Raw genomic sequence first — 21,797 nt, 5'->3', positions numbered from 1 at the left:
TTGGCTGGCCTCCTCAGCAGGACATTTATTTTCCCTCCAGTCTACCTCCTCCCCTCGCTCTCAGTCAGATGAGCTTGAAAGGAGGTCAAAGCCAGCCACTCTAACTTTCTAACTGCCCAAGCCTAGAAGAAAAACATTACACAGTACTAACTGACTGGGATTTCATCTGTATGGCTGGTTTCTAAAGAGCATGTTAGAAGTTTGGTTGATGGCTGGTTGAGTGGCTGCTGGGATTGATGTTCTGTGACTGAGTGACTGGCAGTGAAATTTAGCAGTCAAATGCACCTTTTCATAATTGAATTTTTCACACTGTCACAGAGCAGAGCCTCTCAGAGAGAAGCTGAGAATCTATCTCCTCTACTGCATTTGGTTACACCATAATGTCTAAGCTACTACCGTGGTTTAGACAATTTCAATATTTTTTAATAATGATTTATTTCAAAATGGAACAGGCTTCAAAAGGGATGCTTTTCATGGCAATTTCCAATGGTGCTAAAATAACAGGAGCTTTGTCGTGTGTAGAAAGTGCCAAGAAAAGCCCATCAGAGAGGGAATTAAAGATTATTGAGCTAAGCGCTTGCTCACTTGACCTTATAAGTACTTGGTATACCAACTCAATAATCCCCTGGGTAAAATTTTAATCAACTGCACACCTCTGACAGTTCCTTGCACAGCGCTGTTTGTAACATGACTGCACCAAAGCAACAGCTGTCTCTGGTGTAAAAGGGATTTTCATCATAGCATTATCTCAGAATATCTGATATATACATATAATACACTTTACATGATGTGTAGAACATTTAATGAGGGAATTTTAGACTGAGTTGCAAAGTACTGTGATATAATTAATGTGCTGCAACATGCTGTCATAGTTAGGTATTTTTAACATATTTTTTACATCAGTTTTTTCTTTATAGAGTTGTTAGTGAAGAGTGACATAAAAAGAGAGACAAGGGAGGATCTTTGAAGGTTACTGACAAGATTGGTTATGTCCAAAACTGACCAGACCTTTATAAATACTAAGATCCCTAAAGCAAGTGAAGAATTAGGGTTTTATTATTATATCAAATGTTAACAATGATTACAACTAAATTTCTACATCCTTCACTAAAATAACTCTTCGGAGTTATGGGAGAACAATGCAAGATGAGATTTCCTCATATCCAATAAAACCATCGCTGGCCAGATTCCAACTCAGTATCTCATGCTTGTGATGTACACATTGTGCTGCAGTACCAGTTGTTTGAGCTCTTTGTATGTCATCTATGGGACAAACATTGCATTTGGACGCTACACTGGAACAACACACATTTTCTGAGAAAGCCTACAAAGAACAACAGCAGCACTGACGATACACTATAATTATGTGTGGCTTCCACTCCCCACTGTAACCAAAGCATCTGAAGGCTTGCCGTCTCAATAACCACGACACACTCACAGCAGAATGCAAGGTTAATGAGAATGTGGCTGAGGAGGCTGAATACGATGCATACCAGCCTGTGTGGTGCCGCTAAAAAACGTTCTTTCTATCACACATGAAAGACATGGCACAGCTGGAGGAATGCAGCGGTAGGTCTGACGAAGGAGATACAGCTGTCTGCTTAACATGTGCTCCTTACGTGCTTTTGTTAAATGATCAGCTTTCCCAAATTACAAAAAACTCATTTTCTCACTCTCTTTGGGCCAGATTTTGAGATATGTATATCAGGGATTTCTGCCTCCATCTCAATACAAGGGAGGTGAATGGAATTAAACGTGTGGTGCTCACAGTACTGGAAAATAATCATCAGGAAATTCAACAGCGAAAGATAGCGTTCTTGTTACTCCAGATAATACAGAAAAAACAACTAGTTGATCAACTGATCAACAGAAAATAACTATTTTGATATTTTTTGTGATATTGTAATATCACATAAATAGCCAAATATGCAAAGATGCAATTTATAAAAATCTGGGTTTTCCCAACCATTTTTTCACAGCGCCTAAGCCGAATGAAGCCTTCTCTCAAATGGGCAGAAACATCTCGATTGCTGACGGACTTAACCTTAACCGACTTGTTAAGAAGGTCATCTCTGTCCTTGGATGCCCCCTCGGCCCAGTTGAGGTGGTGGGAGAAAGGAGGATGATGGCTAATCTTGCTCTGACAGCAATGGGCAGCTCCTTCAGTGACAGACCGCTGCACCTGCGGTGTGTGAAGGAGAGACCCCGCAGGTCCTTCCTTCCTGCTGCTGTCACACTTTACAATCAACGCTGCTCCTAGGAGACCACACACACTGAAGTGTATTCTAAATTGTGCAGCATCAATTCTTGCTATGTGCAAGAATATCAAATTGTTGCACACAGGAATCTTGAAAAAAATGTAAATGGATTTCATAGGCCCCCACAGAGTAATCAGTAATGAAACTACTGTTCTGTTTTGTTTTTAGTAATATGGGTAAAACGATCAATCCATCCATTTTGCTCTATCTCATTGTTTGCTACTTCTGACAGTTTACATCTACAGCAATAAATGTCACATGTAATATAACATTTGACATGCAAAGCAAGAGGAGATGCAAACATGTTTGCTTCTAAATATTGGTAATACACAAGTTCAGTGTTTAGACACTGGGTTTTGTGTGGTTCTGTCTCATCTCCATTCCACTGTTTCAGCAACTCAAATTCTTGCTGGCGCTAATCAGGAGAAGAAGTGACCTCATGGTTTTGGCAGGAATTCCCCAACACCCAGACCTGCACTTATTCCCCACATACACACATGCACACAGAATTAAGGAGTGAAAGGACAGGATTATTCCAAGATGACTGTGAATTCTTTGTCTGAGGGAGATGGCAGTGAAGACAGGAAGCATGCACAGCACTTCCTGTGGTGGACAGAGCTCACGCATCTTTTGAGTTGATGTGCATCTGATGTTGATTTGATGACTTTCTGGTATGAAAAGCCATGTGCCTACAGCGAGGCTGCTCATACACATCTCAAAGGAACTGAATCACATTATCATGAGGAAAATCATCTTAAACTTTCACAAAAAGGTAAATTTGAAGCAAAAGAGTTTGAGCACTGCCATTATCATACATTATATAATAAGACGTTCAGACATATAAAATATACAGGGTGATTACAAAGCAGTATTGGATAATCAGATTTTGTTGGCTGTGACTAATCGCTCTTGCCGTTATGTTTCCGTTCGCCTGCAAACTGTTATATAAGCTGTCCTCTGTCTGTTCAACAATTCAAATCTCTTCCCTCCACTCCAAAGTAGCCAATCACAGACTGTGAGAGGACAGGAAGTGATGTCAATGAGAGCCAGTTTATTAACTGTCATCACCTTATTTGTTTCTTTGCTGCAACACGTGGCTGCTGCTCTCCACATAGCATCTGGCTCCAGCGTGCATCCCGGGATGATGCAACAGCTGGGTAACCATCAGCACTGCTCATCTGCTTTTTCTATCTAACCTCCCTGCCCGTCACATCACCGCCGTGACTGTGATAGCTGAATCAAACCGCATCATCCGCACTGACAGCTGCTGTGTGTAGCCTCCATACACAGATTTACGCAAACACATGCTAAACAAACCAAAATGAAAGAGACAGCAGGAGAGAAAGAGCCGGGAAGAAAGAGACAGGCAAGCAGACACAGAGCGACCACTCATACTGTCGTCACACTCATTTCCACGTGGTCTTATGATGGGAGCCAAACTTAGCCCTAGCAAGGGTGTGGTTGTCTGCCTACATTGTAAAAATATAGCTTAATCTCAGTGCAGCTGCATTAAAACTTACCAGTGGATGCTAGCTCTACAAAACTCATTAAGTAAAAACCATGTCTGGCTGCGTCACACCCTATGTGCAGTGTGTCTAAGGGAAGTCTTTTTGACAGAAAGATCTTGCCAAATATTATATTTTGCTACTCACTGATTCAATTGAAAAGCTTTTAGGAATTTTGTGTTCTGAACGTTCATGTCTGGTTGGCCTTTCCCTGGAGATATCAACTGCAGAAGGCAGGTGATGCATTTAATGTTTACAACAGCAGCAAACGCTGATTGTTCTCATTCATAAATGGCACCCTGTAGTTGAGCAGCAACAGCCCCCTTGGCTGAACTACAGTAAAGAACTGGTATGTGATTTGCATTAAATTAAACTCTACTGGCAACAAAACCTGAGGAGAATATCATGATACGTGGCACTCTGACTCATTGTGAAGTTATTTCTTGAAAGTGCAGTGTGAAAACACCACAGCAAAGATGGCTTAGTACCAAAGGTGTTGCCAAAATAAAAAAACAGGAGTCATGCAGAATAACAATTTATGTAAGGCGAGAAATTCAGCTTCTGGCATAAAAATTGCGATCAATATTGTAGCTTTCCAAAACTGGAAAAAAAAGAGCAAAAGGGGTATGTGGTGCTAGCAGGCGCCTTGGAGGTATAAATAAAACCAATAAAAGGAAAGTACATTGAAGCACAAGACAAATAGAAAAGCAGCAGCCTATTCCCTCGAAAATGCTCATGTAAGGTCAGTATGTCAATACGTAATAGACGAGGGAGACTGAATCTGTCTTGCAACCCCAGGGATGTTTTGTGAGCAGGGAAGCCTCCAGACCCTGAGGGGTATAAAGAACAAACCAGGCAACAGACTCAAGACGAGACAGCCAAGCAACCTCTGGTCAGACAGACAAACAAACACACAGACAAAAGGTTTTTCTTGTCTCTAATGGCTGAGTCTACTGTAGATCTACAAACATGAAAGCGTACAGAAAAGGAGGTATACAATCTATTGTTTAGGCCAAAGGAGAGACTGGACTTTTTCTATGATGTCTATAAAGGTTTACCAGACACTTAGAACAAACTGAATCATAATTTTGTCAGTTAAATGAGACATATTTTCTTGCTCTTTGGGTGATGACCTTAATCATTTTAAAATGATGATGCTTATGATACTAATTGCTAAAGTAATGATAATTGCATATCACACTTGCATGCAACTTACTAAGTACCATGTGTGACAACGAGCATATCTGTGTCAAAGCTAAAACACTGACCTCTAGGTGTTTGCATGACCAGTAAATATCCAGTAGCTCTACAGGGCAGTCAGGCTTTGTTTGATAGCAGTTAAATAATACAGCGTATACGAGATGTTCTTGGTCTAAAATTAAGGAGGTGCACAGGAGAACGCTATGGCTGCTCCGGGGATATCAGTCTAAAACGTTTGATTCCATTTGACATGTGAATCTAGTTGGCCTACTTTACCTCTCCTTGTAAATAAAGAAAAGCAGACGCAGGGTAAAACACTCGCTAGCCCCAATCAGTTTAAGGGACCCCCTTTGAATGAGTCTTCAAAAGAATCTTGTTTAAACATTTTTCTTGTCAAGTTGCTCGAACCTTTCTCAACAAAGTAATTCCTCAGAGAAAACCTAAAAACTACAAATGAAGGCAGAAATCCACAATAAGCATGTCTGTACTTTGGGTTTGTTAAGGTAAAGGCTCAATAAGTGACCTCAGGCAGAATGTAGTTTAACAGCAGCCCAGCTAAGGGTGCTCCTAAAGCTTACGAATGAAGATGGAAGAACATTTTCATGCATCCATACTAAGTGATCAGCTACATGATTTGCCATTTTTTCTCCTGCTCACTCACACGTACTTGTACAACAACAACAACAACAACAACAACAACAACAACAACAACATAGTCAGATGTATGAGAACATGAGAAGAAAGACATCTTAACATTTGACTCAAGTGGGTCATACTTTCCCCACCATGCTTTTGTAAATCTGGATCCTGCCATTGGAGTAAGAAAAAGTGTACTATATTTAAATTTCAATAAACTAAAAATTTCAATTAAAATGTCAGAAATGTAACAAAGAAACATAATTCATGCTAATGAATTATACACTTTGAATAGTGTAAAATTTATGCAGCCAGATAACCACCATAAACCAACATTAATCTCTTCCGACAGGATAACAGCACCATGCAGGGAGATCATAAATCATTACGATGTCAGTACAGTACCTCAAATCTGCAGAAACTTGAGTGTGCATGTGTATGTATGGTTTTATGTGCGTTCATGTGGCTTGCACATGCAGCATGTGGGTGAATAAAAGTGTCCCATGCAGCAGAAAAGACCATATGGTGCAGAAAAGCGGCCACATGCATCACATGAGCAGTTGGCGAGAGGAACAAACAAGCAAACACCTCCATTTAGCCAGCATCCGTCCAGCCTGTTCATTGTTGTTACCATACACAACCCAGCACACCCCTAGCCTTAAGACAAAAACCCACCACATGTTCAGTGACCCCTGTGTTCCACATGACCTACAGACCTACATATGGACATTTACACTTCACGGATGTTGAGAACTGTAAAAGACTGTAGAGAAAAACATGACCTGCCCTTGAACATTATCTGAGAACGTTATTATTCTTGTGGAGTCTATGGGGGGAGATCCAACACTCTGAATAAGCTCCCGTACTGATACAGAGATAATGAAAAATAGATAATTAATAATCCAAGAGCACTGATGAAGATCATGCCCTGCAGCATAGTCTTTTTCAGTGCATGTGACAAATTCTCAGAAGCGTGTAAACAGTACATTTTTCAGAAAAAATACTGAAATACACTCATTTCTGGAGGCAGATTTCTCAATGGGCCATGGGAGCAGTAGAAAATATGAAGAAAAAAAGTATGCAAACTTGAATTAATCATCAAAATGAGCAATATATTATTTTACACTAGTGCTGAAACAATTAGTTGATTAAACTATCTTGATAATCAATTTACTGAGAATTTTTGTAGCAAAAACAAAACATCCATTTCTCAATGATCATTTGAAGATGTCACTTTGGCCTTAAGGATATTGTGATGGGCATTTTTAACAATTTTCTGGCATTTTATCGAACAGGCACTTAATCAAGAAAATAAAAATGAAAATAATTGTTAGCGGCAGCACTTTACTAGATCACAGCTATGCAGAAAAGGGAAAAAAAGAATATTAGCTGTTTTATTAATCACTCTTAATATATAAATACCTTTAAGAAGTAAAATAGCCCGACATCAAAGGGTGGGGTGGGGTGGGGTGGGGGTTCTCTTATGGCCCTGTGTGGCCCCTGCTCAGTAGATAATGACTGACCAGTGGCCCTCTAACAGGAACATTAGTATTTGACCAATCCTGCCACGTTGATTATGGCACCAATGTTTATGCGGCCCACAGCAGAAGCCTCAGCACCGGGCAAAAATAGTGAACTCTCTCACACTGAAATCCACACTGGCACTTAGGAGGAAAAAAACCCATCAACGTTAGCATAACAGGACAATCAGGGGGAGCCTGGCATAGGAAGAGATGAGAATGGAAACTGCCCAAATACAAGATCAATATCTGCAGTGGAAAGAAGCACAAAATACCGGATATTCAGAGGGGAGTGTGTTACACCCCAAAACAGATGTGAAGGTCACTCTGTTTTATTTTTCATTTTGAAAAGTTAAACGCGGAAAAAAGAAATAAATCCAGACACACCCTTGCTGTTCCATAACATGGGAGAGGCTGATGATTATGTATATATATATAATTGTGTCAAGCTTTTTTCTTGTTTTCTGCTCTGTTCTGCTGCCTCTACAAGATTTCCTACCGCAGACTTTTCTACTCACCTCCCATGTCTCTCTTTGTGACTCCCCACACAAACCGGAGCTTCAGCGGGCAAAGCTATCTGACTCTCATAACCCTTTCAACATTATACTCCAGCAGATCACACAACTGAGATACACTGCTATTTTTAGACACAGACACCCCGGTACAAAAACACTTTTAAAAACATCTTGAACGGAGTGGAATAGATTAGAATATAAGTTCCAGGATATGTTGTTTTCAGTCACAAATAACACTCCCAGAACACTGAAGTGAAATGAACTCACTTCCTAAACTTCCTACTATACACAATGGCTGTGGGCAGGCCGAACAACAAAGACCTCAACCCCAACCATAGTCCAGAACAAAAAATAGGTTAATATTTCCGAGAGCAACCTTACAATACATGCACACATTGCTCACTGGCCATCATAAGAATTACGACACTGAACCTGAGGGACCAAGCCATTCAGGACAGATGAGACAGCAAGCTGCAGAAAATGAAAAAGCAGGATTTCGGTTTATTTTGTCTGTATACAGTTAATAGCCCACTTATGACAGTGGTACAGTGTTACCAAATTTACCAATCGGGCAGCTTGGTGACTGTAGTGATGTATATGTTGTTGAGGTTTCCTGTTTTTCAGAAGAAAACCAGTACAAGAAAATGTCAGCAAATAAAAAAAACAGAGAGCACTATTTCTATCCATTTACACAATTGCCTGTGTTCTGCACTGTAACTGTGTAAGTGGACACATATGGAGGCAGGCTGGGCTGCAGTCTAGGTAGGACATTGCTGCTGCTGCTGCTGCTGCTTCCTCTCCGCCCTGTGACACTGACACAGTTTTTAAAAATGCAACCGCCTGTAGAGCCAACCAGCCTGCTGGTAACCACATTTGCGGAGAGGACAGGAAAGAGGCGGAAAAAGGCAGAGTGAAAGAAGGAAGGCAAAGGAAAGGAAAGGAGAGGAGCAAAGCCGGACTGGATGGTATTATCCGCACATTCTATGGCTCAAATCCAAAAAATTTGAATTATTACAGATGAGGGAGGAGGAGGAGACTAACAAGACTCGCTGAGGTGCAGCCTATAGCTCTCCAGCCTTACAAGAACACATCAGTCCAGTATGTGGACAGCCAACTGCATTATAAACCCCGACCTGGAATGCAAGGCAGCCTTCACTGATACCTTTGATGCCATTAGATGCCATTAAGGGAAGTTATCAAGATCAACAAATACAATAAGGCAGCTGCTATGAACATGTTGGTTGCATATGTTTTAACCAGTTGTGTACCTTTGATATTTGCCATGCATCTGCTTCTAGCATTTGGACTAAATTCACCCATTTCTCAAAACAGTCTGTTACCTAATAAACAATAATAATTTTGCATGGATTTCTTTGTATGGGGCATGCAAATTATACATCTTAAAGATCTTTGTCGGTGTATGATGAGCCATATCACACATAAAGACACTGTACTGCAGTTATAGCACATCTTTTGCCATTTCCAAGAGTTTTGCATCTTATGTGATGATGACAGCAAAAATCAAACTCAACACAAAGAGAGCGGATGCATGTAGGCCAGCTACATCTGCCCCACGAAAACAAAGCCCCCACACAGAAGAAGAGCAGGGGATCCGACATCGGGAAACACTCTGCAGCTACACTACATAGTAAATTTCCTACACGTATAATTTACCCTTCAGACAACAAAAACTCAAAGAGGACCCCGAGATTAGTATGTTTCCAATGAGATAAACACAAAGCGTCCATTGTGACCGACCTTCATTGATGAGCATCCTGTCTCGATAGCCTCCGTGCGGTTACAGAAGGATGCAACTGACAGAATAAAGCAGGCCAAACGCAAATACTAACAGCACAGAGGGCGAATGTGCCCGGTGTTTTTCAGGGGCTGCAAAGTGGCGAGGCTGTGTCGCTTTACAAAGGCGGAGCAGGGCAGGCTGGTCATGCTGCTGCCGACAACAGCAGCCATACAGTTAGCCAACAGGGACTCACACCAGTTTGTTTAGCCGTTATAAGCATAAGAGAGTATGTACCGTTACTTTAGCAAATTTTATACATAAATTTAAATCTACGTTTTAGAATTACAAGAAAAGCTCCAAAATCTTCCGTGCCACCTCGGAAAATATTATATCAACAGTGAAAACCCACACTGTCATCAATAGATGGGCAGCAGAAAAGCAGAAAAGCGACTCTTTCTATTTATCTCCTCCGCAAACTTCACGCGCGTCTAACGGTCGACTACCTAGCAAAAAGCCTATGTTAGCTAGCCTGTGTATTGTACTGTTAGCTAAATAAAAGTGAAATGTATTCCTCACATACCCTTTTCCTTTCTGTTGTGTGCTGCTGTTGAAGGTGTGCGTATGTGGAGCGCCCAGCCCTGCCGTTGCTGCAGTTCAATCTGGCTCTGCGCGTCGGCCTTCTCCCCCTCCGTTGCTCAGCAATAACGCTGCTCCCTGCTAGCGGCGAACGGACCAACATCCTGGAAGAAGCGTCAAGCAGCAGAGATGGAAATCATGACTTCCTGTTTTATCTTTCAGAATAAAGTCAGAGCGAACGAAATGCAGAGATGTGCCAGTGAGTGGTTTGCCCCTAAGCGGTGTGTGTACCTAGGCAACCGTGTGCACAATTAATCATGTCACAACAGGTTTAGGAAAAATGCAGTTCAACGTCCCTGTGGGACGAGATGAGCACCTGTGAAACAGTGACACGATAGTAAGGGCAAAAAACATTAAACATATTATTTTTATTAACCTATTATTATCTAGTTTATTTTGTTTCTTGTAAAGTCCCTTTTATAGAGGAGAGTAGCTATTGATCAGCTTAACTGCAAGTTTATAAAAAAAATATAAATGCAAAGGTACAGTATACCATATTAATAATGAAACAATTCATTTAGAAATAATTTCAAAACTTTGTACTAATGTTCGGAAAGAATAAGACAATAATAAGATTGTCATAGCTAATTTATTTATTTATTTATATATTTATTCATTCATTCAACATTAACAACAGTGTTATTGAGCAGAAAATAATTTGTAAATGTATCTTTAGTAAAAGTACATCATCGTCATGCTATGTTTGATTTCTTGATAGTTAAATCAGCAGCAACCGTGAATCAGGAAAAAAAGGAGGGTCAGTGCGTGGCTATCCACTGAAGTAGGCTACACAAGTGAAGATGAACATGTATTCAAATGGTTTCAAACTAGCATGATTATGCTGATTGGACTATAAGAGATCAGCTGAAGCTGCAACGCTACTTCATGAAATCGTGATAAATTGTACAGTATGAAATACAACCTACTGAAATACGCAGTGTACGGCAGAAGAAGTGCAAGAAAACAAAAACAAAAAAAAGCTCTACAGATGGCAGAGTAGCCGACATCACTGTGCACACACTGGATAAGAGGATTACAAATGCATCACCTAATTTTCAAACATCTACATTTTAATTTGAAAGCAGACTCGCAATTTCCGGAATTCCCAGTTTTGTCTCTGGCCAGCTTGACACAGTTCATCCTCAGCAGCGCCAGCGTCTACACTTCCAGCCATGGATGCTTCCAACTCGACCAGAAGTCCATGTCACCCAGAACCGGGTGGGCGGGTTTCCTGGACTCGCTGGACACGTTTCAGGGTCTGACGTTACTGTGGCATCAGCTGGGCTGCGCAGCTGGCAATATGATATGTTTGCTGAAAATGAAAGCAGCGCTTGCTGCATGTTGTGCAGCTCAAATGGACGAGGATTCCCAGGAACAAAACGACTGAAGAAACAGTCAAGTTTAATGAGGATTTTGCAGCACAATCCTTAGCTCAAATGTGCATCACTTTTTAAATGAGATTTAATTTTAGAGCTTTTAAACAACTTGATCGCAATATACCATCATCGTAAGTCAAATGTTTTGTTTGCATTTACAGGTGATTGGGCAAGCCTCAGAATTAAACGTCCTATAATACGCCATCGATTAATCAATTAAATTAAGTCGATCCATGTTTTAAATGATTTGTATTGAATATATCTTCCCATTAAAATTATTGCTTAAGACACTGGCCTAATGTTATATATTATTACTATCTTTTTTTTTTTACCATTCAAAAAATTTCAAACAGTGCACACCCGGAGTCGGTCCGGCACAATGACACAATGACGCTCCCTCCCCGTCGGCGTGAAGCACTCGTTTTAAATCTTCATAAGTGCCGGCTAGCAAGGCGGAGTTTATGTTTGCTATTTATTTTCGATCTGTACACCTCACCCTGTGTACGCTTATAACATTTTGATTGTGAGTAACATTTGTGATTTAGCCATTGTAGGCTTTGACTTTGAACAACACTGCATTCACATTTTGTTAGTCTGTTTTAAGTTCGGTTGCGTCCTTGATGGATAGCAAAGTTTTTTTTATTTTAAAATTTAGTGTTTCAAACACCATTGATAACATATAAGCTGATTGTATTAAACGTCTAGCTTTCCCAGAGTTACGTATTGATCTTCTGTATGGAATTATGGGCTCATTTACTATACGATGCCGTTACTGCGGCAGACTCCGTGCCTCAAATTGAACCTTCCCGTCCGTTGGAGGGGCGTTGGCGGTTGGAGGAGGTACATAGTGCTCGTGCCACTGTTAGCGAATGGACAAACAATATGGACGACCCGCGGGATATTCAAACTTCCATCGGTAGCTCCAGGTCCTTACTGTCGGCCAGTTCCGCGGTAGCTATGGAGATTAAACGGAAGAAAATACGGCAGAGTACCATATTCCTGCAAACGGAGGTACGGACAAAGAAATAGAGAGCGGTGTTGTGTGTTTTACCGACAGCAGATTGAATCATAATGACAGCTCGGTTGTCGTTAAAGAGGGTCCAAAGTGCAACGATACTAACAAGCTAATTAACGGTTGTTTTTAGTTTAACACCACCCAACTTCGAATAAAAACTAGCGTTAGCTTTTCCGATAGGCTTTGCTCAAATAGCTCGGATGAATAACTTATTTTATTTTATTTTATTTTATTTTTCTAGCGTCTCTGTTAAACATTGACATTAGCTTTCGCTACCTTCGGACAAGGCTAACGTTGGTTAGCTGTTGGTTAACTGGTCGGGCCAGTTGTTCAAAACTGGAGTCCTCCCTCTCGACGCTCTTCTCTTCCGTGAAACCAGATCCTTTGCATTGTTGAATCTTGCTAAGCCTGAATGAAATAACGCTTTTCTCTTTGCTCTAACACCACTCAAACTAATGTCATTTCAGACCAAAAGCATGAAAAGATGCCCAAGTCTTCTGAACGACCCTCTGCAGATAGTAGAGGATATGAATTTGTTGTACATACGGCAGATTTCTAAGAAGCTACAGGTGCATATTTTTAGTTTGTAATATGGAGAATGATGATGTTTGTATCCCTAAAACAACTGCCTGCACCTCTGAACTTGGCCATTTCTAAACCACCAAGACCAAACTGCCATTCTAAATTGAAATGGAGGTATTTTGAATTTGGTCTGAAATGTTTTCAGACCAAATTATATCAGACATCATCGTACTTCATTACGGCTGCAACTAACCATTATTCCCTCGAATGATCGATTGCTTCTTTGCAATATGCCATCCATACATATCCACACTGTGTCTTACCATCCAGACTGTTCACGGTCTAAAGTCATGTACTCACTATTATTTTCATGCCATCTAGAATCTACAGTATGTTGGTCATTACTCCACATCATTTCACCTCACACTCTGTCCCAAAAAAGTTGCCCTCGGGTGAAAAGGAGAGGCTTCACCGCCACAAGTCTGACATTTTTATTACCAATGTGTCATTGTTAAATTAATTATGGCAGCTATCAGCGGCGCTATAAGATCACATTTTCTGAGAGCCTTGCAGTTATGTCTGTCATTCTCAAGCAGCTCTGAAAGCTTTAGCTCTGTTTGTGCCAGAAAGATGCTGCTTTTTTATTTTGTGCTGCAAATCAATCTTCTGTCTCTGCCAGAAAACAGCTCAGATTCAGAGGCACACAAGGTTAAGTGCACTGTGGATGCAGGAAGAGGTTGCAGGTCATCTTGAAACTGTTCTTGTTTGTGTGTATGAAATTTAAGTACATTACTTGTTGGCTTGACATCACCAAAGTGCTTTAATACCTTAAACACTGGAAAGGATTTTTCTTGCCTAAAGCAACATTCAAGGGCAACTTCACTCTAGCTCCACTTTAGCAAAGCCATCATGGTTTCACTCATCTCAGCATTTTGTTTGGTGGACTAACACAATTCACACTGGAAGCCGTCGGTCCCTGTTCTCACGTGGATTCATTTGGTCATTTTGAACTTTCTCCCTTGTGTCCAACAAGAACACCAACATACAGGAAAAGCTTGAGTTTGAGATGCGAATGCGGGAGGGTGCCTACAAGCTGCTGCTCGCCTGCAGTAAGAGAGAACAGGTTCTTAACGCCTCCAAGAACCTGCTGACCTGCAACGCCAGGATCAAGGCTTATCTCACACAGCTGCAGAAGAAGAAAGAGGAGCAGGACATGATGGGAGCAGTCTGGAGGTAAGGAACTGGAGGCTTACTGTAGTCTAAAGTGCAGAAGAAAAGCTTTAAAGTTGCAATCCCAAGTTCAGTTTCAGCACACATGATCAAAATATATACCTGTAGTTCAAATTGTAATATATGATAAATCTTGACTTCAGTGAGGAAATCCATTTTGGGGCACAATACTGAAGAAATGATGTAATGACTAAAGACAGGGCTGAAATTTGAAGTGCTGTTTCGATACACAGATTGCAATGAATTGTAATGTTAAATTCAAAATTTTATTTCAGACATTCAGATCCAGTTTCAGATGACCGTGTGCCCTGTAATGGGACAGTCGCAATGTCTGGTAAGATTGCTCCCCAGAGCCTTTCCACGCTGGAGAGCATCAGTGCAGGATAAGACTGACATCTACTCTTTAAAAAATATATAACACAAAATGAAGTCAGTCAGATTTGAAAGGTTTTGAAGGTTATTTACTGTCAGAAACTGGATATGGAGCATTTTAGAAATGAACTCTTAGTGCTGCTTGGTTGATGAACTGTTCTCTCTGCTCATGCAGGGCTGCGCATTCCTTTGATGTGGAGAGATTCAGACCACTTTAACAACAGAGGGAGTAAGTCTGCCCTTGCTGTGCTAACACCTGTTTAGCTTTACCTCATGTTGTTTTGTGGATACTTGCTGTACTACCAGCATAAACTCTACATCCCCTGTGTTTTTCTTAGGCTCTCGTCGAGTGGCATTGTTCTGTCTGATGCAGATTGGCTCAGAGGTGTTTGACACACAGATGGTGGTGGTAGACAGATTAGTCACTGACATCTGCTTTGAGGGAGTCACCATCTTGTAAGTATTTATTGTGCATGCAGTGTGATACACTTAGAACAGCTGCACTTACTTTGGGAAGCCCCTTTTTGTGCTGTTGTACAGCGGTGGAAAAATATTGTGGAGTTATATTGAGAATCTGTAGCTGGAAATATGTTCTTTAGTTAATAATATGAAGCGCTGAATATGTATTTTTTATTTTCAAGACACATCTCTAGTTAAGGATTTAACTGATCACAATTGCTGTACAATGAAAGTCATTATTCATGAATCCTTATTGGTTTGTTTCTAGCTGTTTTTAAATCTTGATCTTTAACATTTTTTATGAATTGAATGTTTATGCTCTGCTTGAAATATGTGTGGTCTTTCTTATAGTAAAGAAGCAGTTCCTCAGTTTGAGCTGAAGGTGGAACTGTGGAGCTGTGCCCTGGAGGAAGAGCTCACTTTGGTAAACACACCAAAGAAACTGGCCAAGAAGCTCCGTAACTCCTTTGGAAAGACTGCTGGGAAGAAGCTCTGCCCTCTGCTGGACTCTCCAGACCCTGACACCTTTCTGCAGCACAACCCCTTACCCGTGTATGTATTGTGTTATCCCATAAAACCCTTTACAGACTCTTGGCTCTCTGTTTAAGGTTTTTGTAGTTGGGAACTAACTCGATTATGGCTGTTACTGGAACAAAGGGTGTAGCTGCAGGCTCACACAGTGGGTTTTAATATAAATCACACTAAGTGAATATTGAAATAGAGGTCAAATCAATATTTGGGGATATGAATACTGATGTTTAGCCTTTGGACATTTTTTGTTTTGTTTTGTTTTTTTCTTCTTTTTTTTCCAGTTGAACTATTTTATTGAAAAAAGGGGAACCTTTTAAACTGTTCCTGCTTGTATTTTATTTGTAACTGAATGGGAAAGCGTACTTAACAGCATTTAGAGCATCGAGTGAAACTCTCAGCTGAAGATCTGTTAGTGATACATACCACCTGTTCAGTGGGAAGACAAACATTGGGATCATTAGGCCTTTGAACAAGGACGTCATTTACAAAAAGCAAAATACTACACACATGTTGGGGTTAAAGGCTCTTTGTATGTTTATATATCTTTTATTATTTTTTATTGTTAGCATAAGAGTTGAGGATGGATCTTAATGGTTAAGCCGGGAAGCCAAAGAATGAGAATACATTAATGCTGTATACTTGAAAGACCCATAAACTCTGTTTGTGTTTGTGTGTGTGTCTACCTGCACCAGTGGAGCCAAGTACAGCCTGCTGGCCTACACGACACTGTGTCTGCCCGAGGCTGAAGGAAGCTTTCAGTCTCACTCCCTCATTGTCCTCCAAGACGGTAAGAAGCAAAGGCGTAGAAATGTAATATCTGGGGATATAAAGGGATTATGCTTTTTATCTCCTCATTTGATTCAGTGCTGTGGTAATGATCCAGTATTTTTTACAAAAAGAGAAAGCTAAAATTAAACAAAATATCCTACGATTGAAGTTCAGCTTGGATTACTTCTCTTCCTTTTGCGCGAGTGATTAGATGGATAAGAAAGTGGGTGCTCAGGCAGGTTTTTGTTATCCGGCTCTAATTTCAGGGGGTAAATGTTTGGTATGTCTTGGTGCTGTGGTACATTAGAGTTCATGTCCACGGTTTTTAAATGACTGTTATTGTTGAATGCTCGCATGACAAGAAGCTTATGAGACAGGAAGCTCTCTGTGTGTGTGTGTTTGATGTGTAACACTACACCTTTACAAATGAAGGTTGTTTAATCATCTGGTTTTACCTTTTCACACAAATTGGAATGATTTCTAATGAGTACCTTCATCTTTACATAAAAAGTACAGTAGTTTATTAAGATTAACATACAATGCTGATTCCAAAACAGTTCAGATGCCATGTAAAACCTAAAACAGAATGATTGAAAACTGCACAAAGACAAATGATTGTGTTGTTTTTATATATGTTTTACACAGCGTTTTTGGAATCGAGGTTGTATGTAGATGTCTATATTTTGGGGGTCTTATTGCCACTGCGTCTCTTCATCCCCACAGCTGAGTGGTCATCTTGGCTTCCACTTTATGGCAACCTCTGCTGCCGGCTGGTGGCCCAGCCCTCCTGCATGACGCAGAGCATGATGGCCGGCTACCTGAGCCAGAAGGTGGGTTGGCTGCTGTGATCGCCAGCATCAGCTCCACAGCTGGCTTCTGTGTTAAATACTTCAGTTGTCTCTGTTTGTTTGTCGTTCTGGTCTTTTTCAGCAAAGTGTGGAGGGGATGCACCGCTGCTGCAACCTTTACTGTGTGCTGAGTGCTGGCTTTTTGTCCTGCTACTTCACCCCAGAAGAAATTGATGCTAAGGTGCAGCCCACTCTCAACATACCTGTCAATAAGGTAAGATGGCATCTGCACCTTTACATTCCACACTCTCATTTGCATTTCATGCTCAGTTGTTCTGTTGAGCTTGTTAATTAAAAGTGATTGGCAGTTTTACTTCAGGGGCAACATAAGAAAACACACATTCCTGGAAGAAATTACTCTGGTGCTTCTGTACCCTGTGTAAATAGTTATTAGATAAATAAATGAAGGCAGAAAAGTGTTAGTAACTCCATCACTGCATTATTATCTCTGTTTTAATTGCACTGCTCAGTCAGTGGAATTTGGATTAGATATAAATATCACATTCATTATTATTGATTTGAGCCTCAGTTAAGAGTTTTCCCTAACATTCGCAGAATAACCAAAATACAAAATGCCACATTACTCACCGAGATCCAGCCTGCATCTTTGGCATTTTGCTGCCAAATTCATTTTTTTCTGCACTATCAGCGATGTGCTTTTTAGTGTAACATCTCACATCGAGCTCTCGTTTGTTTACAGCGGGACTCATTTCCTGCTCGTGATAAGTTGTTTATGTTGCTGCTGCAGGACACCCGGATCCGTGTGATGGAGAAGGAGACGGGAGGTCAGAAATCCAGGAGTCTGTCCATCATCAACCCGTCACCAGAGGGATCCCAGACCATCGTCTTCACCACCGAAAGCAGGGATGAGCTGGAGGACTGGCTGGACGCCCTCCACCAGCACCTCTATGATCAGAGTGAGTGTGTTTCTGTGTAAGCATACAGCAGAAGGGAGTGCTGGTATATAAAAACTGTAGGTTACATACAGTATGTGTGTGTACAGAGCAGGAGCATAAAAATAAAGAGGCGGTGGAGCATCAGGCGTCACTCTGTTTGGGCTAGAGAAGTGGCTGCACATGCTGTTTATTCAGCTAAACTTGGACCTTTTATCTGCGTCTCTCCTGCCTCTCCTCACTTACAACCAGGCCAGTGGCTGCACTGCTGCAACCAGCTAATGAAGATCGAGGTCGCATCACCACGGAAACCATCACTCTTCCTCACCAAGCAGGCTGACTCTGTTTACAATGACCTCAGTGAGTAGAGTAATTGGACGGAGTGGCTGAAGTGAGTTAGGCGGAGGGGGGTAATTCGCCAGCTGTTTTGCAGGATTTGTATTTATATACATCTATTTATAGACAATATGATGCAAGAGCTCAAAACACCTCAATGAAATAAATCTATTAACCACGCATAATAGTTTCAATATCAGTGGTGACACATGTAAATTAATCCTTTTTACATGAAAATTACAATATCTGAATGTGTGCTTGTGTTCTTCATCAAATGTTATTATATTTTCTCTATTTCATTAATGAATCCAATATGGAGGAACAAATACCAGTTTGCCTCATTTACCTGATGTTTTTGTTTGCTTGCAGGTATAAATTCACCTGGCAAGTTTGAGAGCATCACAGACATCATCCACAACAAGATAGAGGAGACCGATGGCCGCTTCCTTATTGGTTATGAAGAGGAGAAGGAAGTGGCTAATTGGTCCTCTCTGTTTGACGGGTCCCACTCTATGGTCGTGCAGAGGAGTATTCTGTCCCAGAGCAAAACCTCCACCCCATGTTCAAGCCCCAACCCCAACAGCAGCTCCACATCCATCAGCACCAAGAAGCGCCGTGCCCCGCCCCCTCCTCCTGACAGGGAGCCTTATGCTCCTCCCACCTGTCCTGCCAGACCCCCCCTCCCTGCTTCTCTTCACCCTCCTCCTCCTCAATACCAGGAGAAGGAGAACGCCGGCTCTTACACTTCACGCCCGGCCGTCAGGTCCAAAACTGGCAGACCATCTCTGGACACCAAGTTCTCGGCCATCATACAGCAGCTCCAGCGGAACAACGCTGCAGGAGCCGGAGCCCTCAGCCGGAAAAACGCCCCACTGGGCATCCTCGACGTGCAACCACAAAGTCAGCCCCCTCCCCAGCAGCTGGAGCACCAGAGCCACTACACCCAGAGCGCTGAAGCCACGGATGAACATGGCTTCATCAGACCAAGTCACGGTCCCGGTCCTGTTCCAGCACCGAGGAGCAAATTGAGGAAGTCTTTCAGGGAAAGGATGAACCTGAAAGCCTTGTGACCGCGACCTTTGACCATATCTAGATGTAATCAACTAACCTGCCTTACCACTAACACAAATAACAGCCTGAACTTCAGCTGAGGGGGTGACGTTGATAAAATCAATATATTTGATTGTACCTCAGTAATGATAATAATGATATTTTGGCCACTGCTGCTGTTGCGGTCCTTAGATGATTAAAGGAATAGACTATTACCACGCTCATATCTGTATGCTAGATATGAAGCTGTCCAAAGGTAGCAATGTCCACCTGTCAGCTCCTCTAAAGCTCACTAATGAACACATTATATCTCAGGACAAGACTCCAAGAAGTCACTTTTCCCAGCCAAGAATAAAATAAAACTACAAATAGTTGTTTTTAAGCTTCGGTTTTTGTACAGATTCATTAACCAATTTGCTGCTCTTGGTTGACCGATTTTCTTACCTTAGGACAAAGCCAGGCTAGCTGTTTCACGCTGCTTTCAGTCTTTATGCTAAGCTAAGCTAACCATCTCCCAGCTCTGGCTTCATATTGAGCTGATAGATAAAAGAGGAGTATCCATTGTCTTATCATATTTCCCAAAGTGTCGGACCCAGCGATGGTTGGGTGGTGTGGTCTCTTAAAAAGAAGTGTCCATCATGACAACCCAAATCTCAACTGACACCTAATATCAATATTGTATTGATACGTCTGCGGCTCCACTCTTCTTTTCTAAACTTTTTCATGTGCAGCTAACTCATAGATGGAATTGAAAGCTGCACGTTGGCTTGAGCACTGCCATCATCAATCCCACTAAAATGGAAAGGCTTATTTCTCAGCTCTGCCACTGGAACATGGACTGAAGAAAGAGCCTTTGCAAAAGCACTCAAATTGGAATTGATCCATTGGCCGACTGCAGACGAGTCATTCTTTTTGGAACTATTGACTTATTCCACTTACTGTGACAATTTTATGACCACTATAGTGGATTTTAAGGGAACAGGATTTTAGGAGCAATTGCAAGCACTAATGTGACTTCTCCATTTCCCAGAGGTCTTAATAATGGAGTGACCTTGGTTTTCAGTGGCTACACAGTATGTACAACATAATTTGACACTGCAGCCTATAAATGTTATGAGCATAATTAAATGAATGAGCCTTTTGAGTTGCTAAAATAATGAATGTCCTTGTTTTTGTGTTTTGAACATATCTTACACTACCAGCCACTAAATATTTCAACCACTTAAAACTCCTGTGCTGAAGAACAGTCTCCATAATTACACAGAGTGCACAAAACATTAGGTTTAGCTTCTTCCTGGCCAGATGAAGCAGTATGGTGAAAGCTACAGTCCCATTTTGTTTACCTCACCTTCTAAAATTCTGTTTAATCAAGAGGGGGGGATGTAGATTTGGGGGGAGGCGGATTACAGGAGGATTTAGTTTAAGCCTTGAAAGAATTGAGAATGGTTTGTACAAAAAGGGGATGCTGCTCGATATTAACAGCAAAATGTTTTCTGTGCTGTGTGTATTACGACTTTAGTCACTTTGATATTGTACTGTATATACCCAAAAAACAAGGGAAGGTTGTCGGGTCGAGCCTCTGCATGCTGGATGGTTCTGGATATTGCAGTTCCTGTATCCCCGGCCATTTTCAGTGAGACTAAACATGCTTGAGGGAAAGAACATTAAATAGCATTTCAATATGACTGACGGTTCTTGTGAAAGCTAACATTTCTGTGAGGTACTTCGCTTCATTGTGGCCCTGGTGAAACAGTTTTAGAGTAAAATGTTTCCCCTGTGGATATTAAGCTTGAGAGAGTGCGAGCGTGTGATCCAAATGTAAATAACTGCTTCATGACTAAACGCAGACTGAACACTCACTTTGAGCGGAGCCAAACTAATGAGCCAGATTTCTATTCATGTACAAGAAATCTTTCTTTTATATTTGTCCTGTCATTTGTTAATTACACACCACAGCAATAATTTGTAGTTTTTTGTTAAACTGCTCTGTAATTCCTTTTATACTAGAATACTGTCTTGTCATCTCAATGTTCCTTTTAGCATGTGAATTATTTAGACTTTAAGTGGCACCGTGTTCATGTGCGAGTAAGCAGGAATACATTCATCTGTGTAGTGCATTGTAAAAAAAAAAAAAAAATCTGGTAGTTATTTTCGTTTCTCAAAAAGTGCAATTTTCTCCTCACTCTCTGCTCACTGTTGTCTTGGAAGCTAACTGTATTTTTTATTATTGCTGATCTGCAATAAAACGGCCTACATTCTATCCTGGTGAGGCTGCTTTATTTTTGCTGAGCTTGGAAGTATTACTGAATATTTTTCATGGTAAAGGTTTACCAGGGGGTGGCAATAAAAGTCAAAGCATAGCTTTTATTGCAGTCCAACACACATCCCA

At 41.1% G+C, this 21,797-nt stretch overlaps 2 protein-coding genes across 5 annotated transcripts in view; one reads left to right on the top strand and one right to left on the bottom strand.

Moving 5' to 3' along the window:
- cep170aa (centrosomal protein 170Aa) overlaps positions 1–10,101 on the bottom strand; it is a 40,007-nt gene extending 29,906 nt beyond the window's left edge. For 3 of the 4 annotated variants that reach the window (XM_070977098.1, XM_070977099.1, XM_070977101.1), the window contains exon 1: positions 9,953–10,060. The gene's annotated coding sequence lies outside the window, so the exon portion shown is untranslated. Of the gene's footprint in view, positions 1–9,952 lie in introns of all 4 variants that reach the window. The other variant, XM_070977100.1, reaches the window with a different exon arrangement.
- Positions 10,102–12,266: 2,165 nt separating this feature from the next.
- Positions 12,267–21,668, top strand: rtkn2 (rhotekin 2). Its single transcript, XM_070978383.1, has 12 exons — positions 12,267–12,395; positions 13,955–14,154; positions 14,427–14,485; positions 14,699–14,752; positions 14,862–14,979; positions 15,334–15,534; positions 16,206–16,300; positions 17,005–17,111; positions 17,212–17,343; positions 17,878–18,046; positions 18,275–18,382; positions 18,728–21,668. Exons 1-12 carry the CDS (start codon positions 12,267–12,269, stop codon positions 19,426–19,428), a joined length of 2,073 nt encoding a protein of 690 aa, XP_070834484.1. The 3' UTR covers positions 19,429–21,668.
- Positions 21,669–21,797: the final 129 nt, after the last annotated feature.

This window comes from Chaetodon trifascialis, chromosome 13 (assembly GCF_039877785.1).
Source record: "Chaetodon trifascialis isolate fChaTrf1 chromosome 13, fChaTrf1.hap1, whole genome shotgun sequence".
NCBI lineage: Eukaryota > Metazoa > Chordata > Actinopteri > Chaetodontiformes > Chaetodontidae > Chaetodon > Chaetodon trifascialis.
This window is presented reverse-complemented; position numbering and strand designations above follow the sequence as displayed.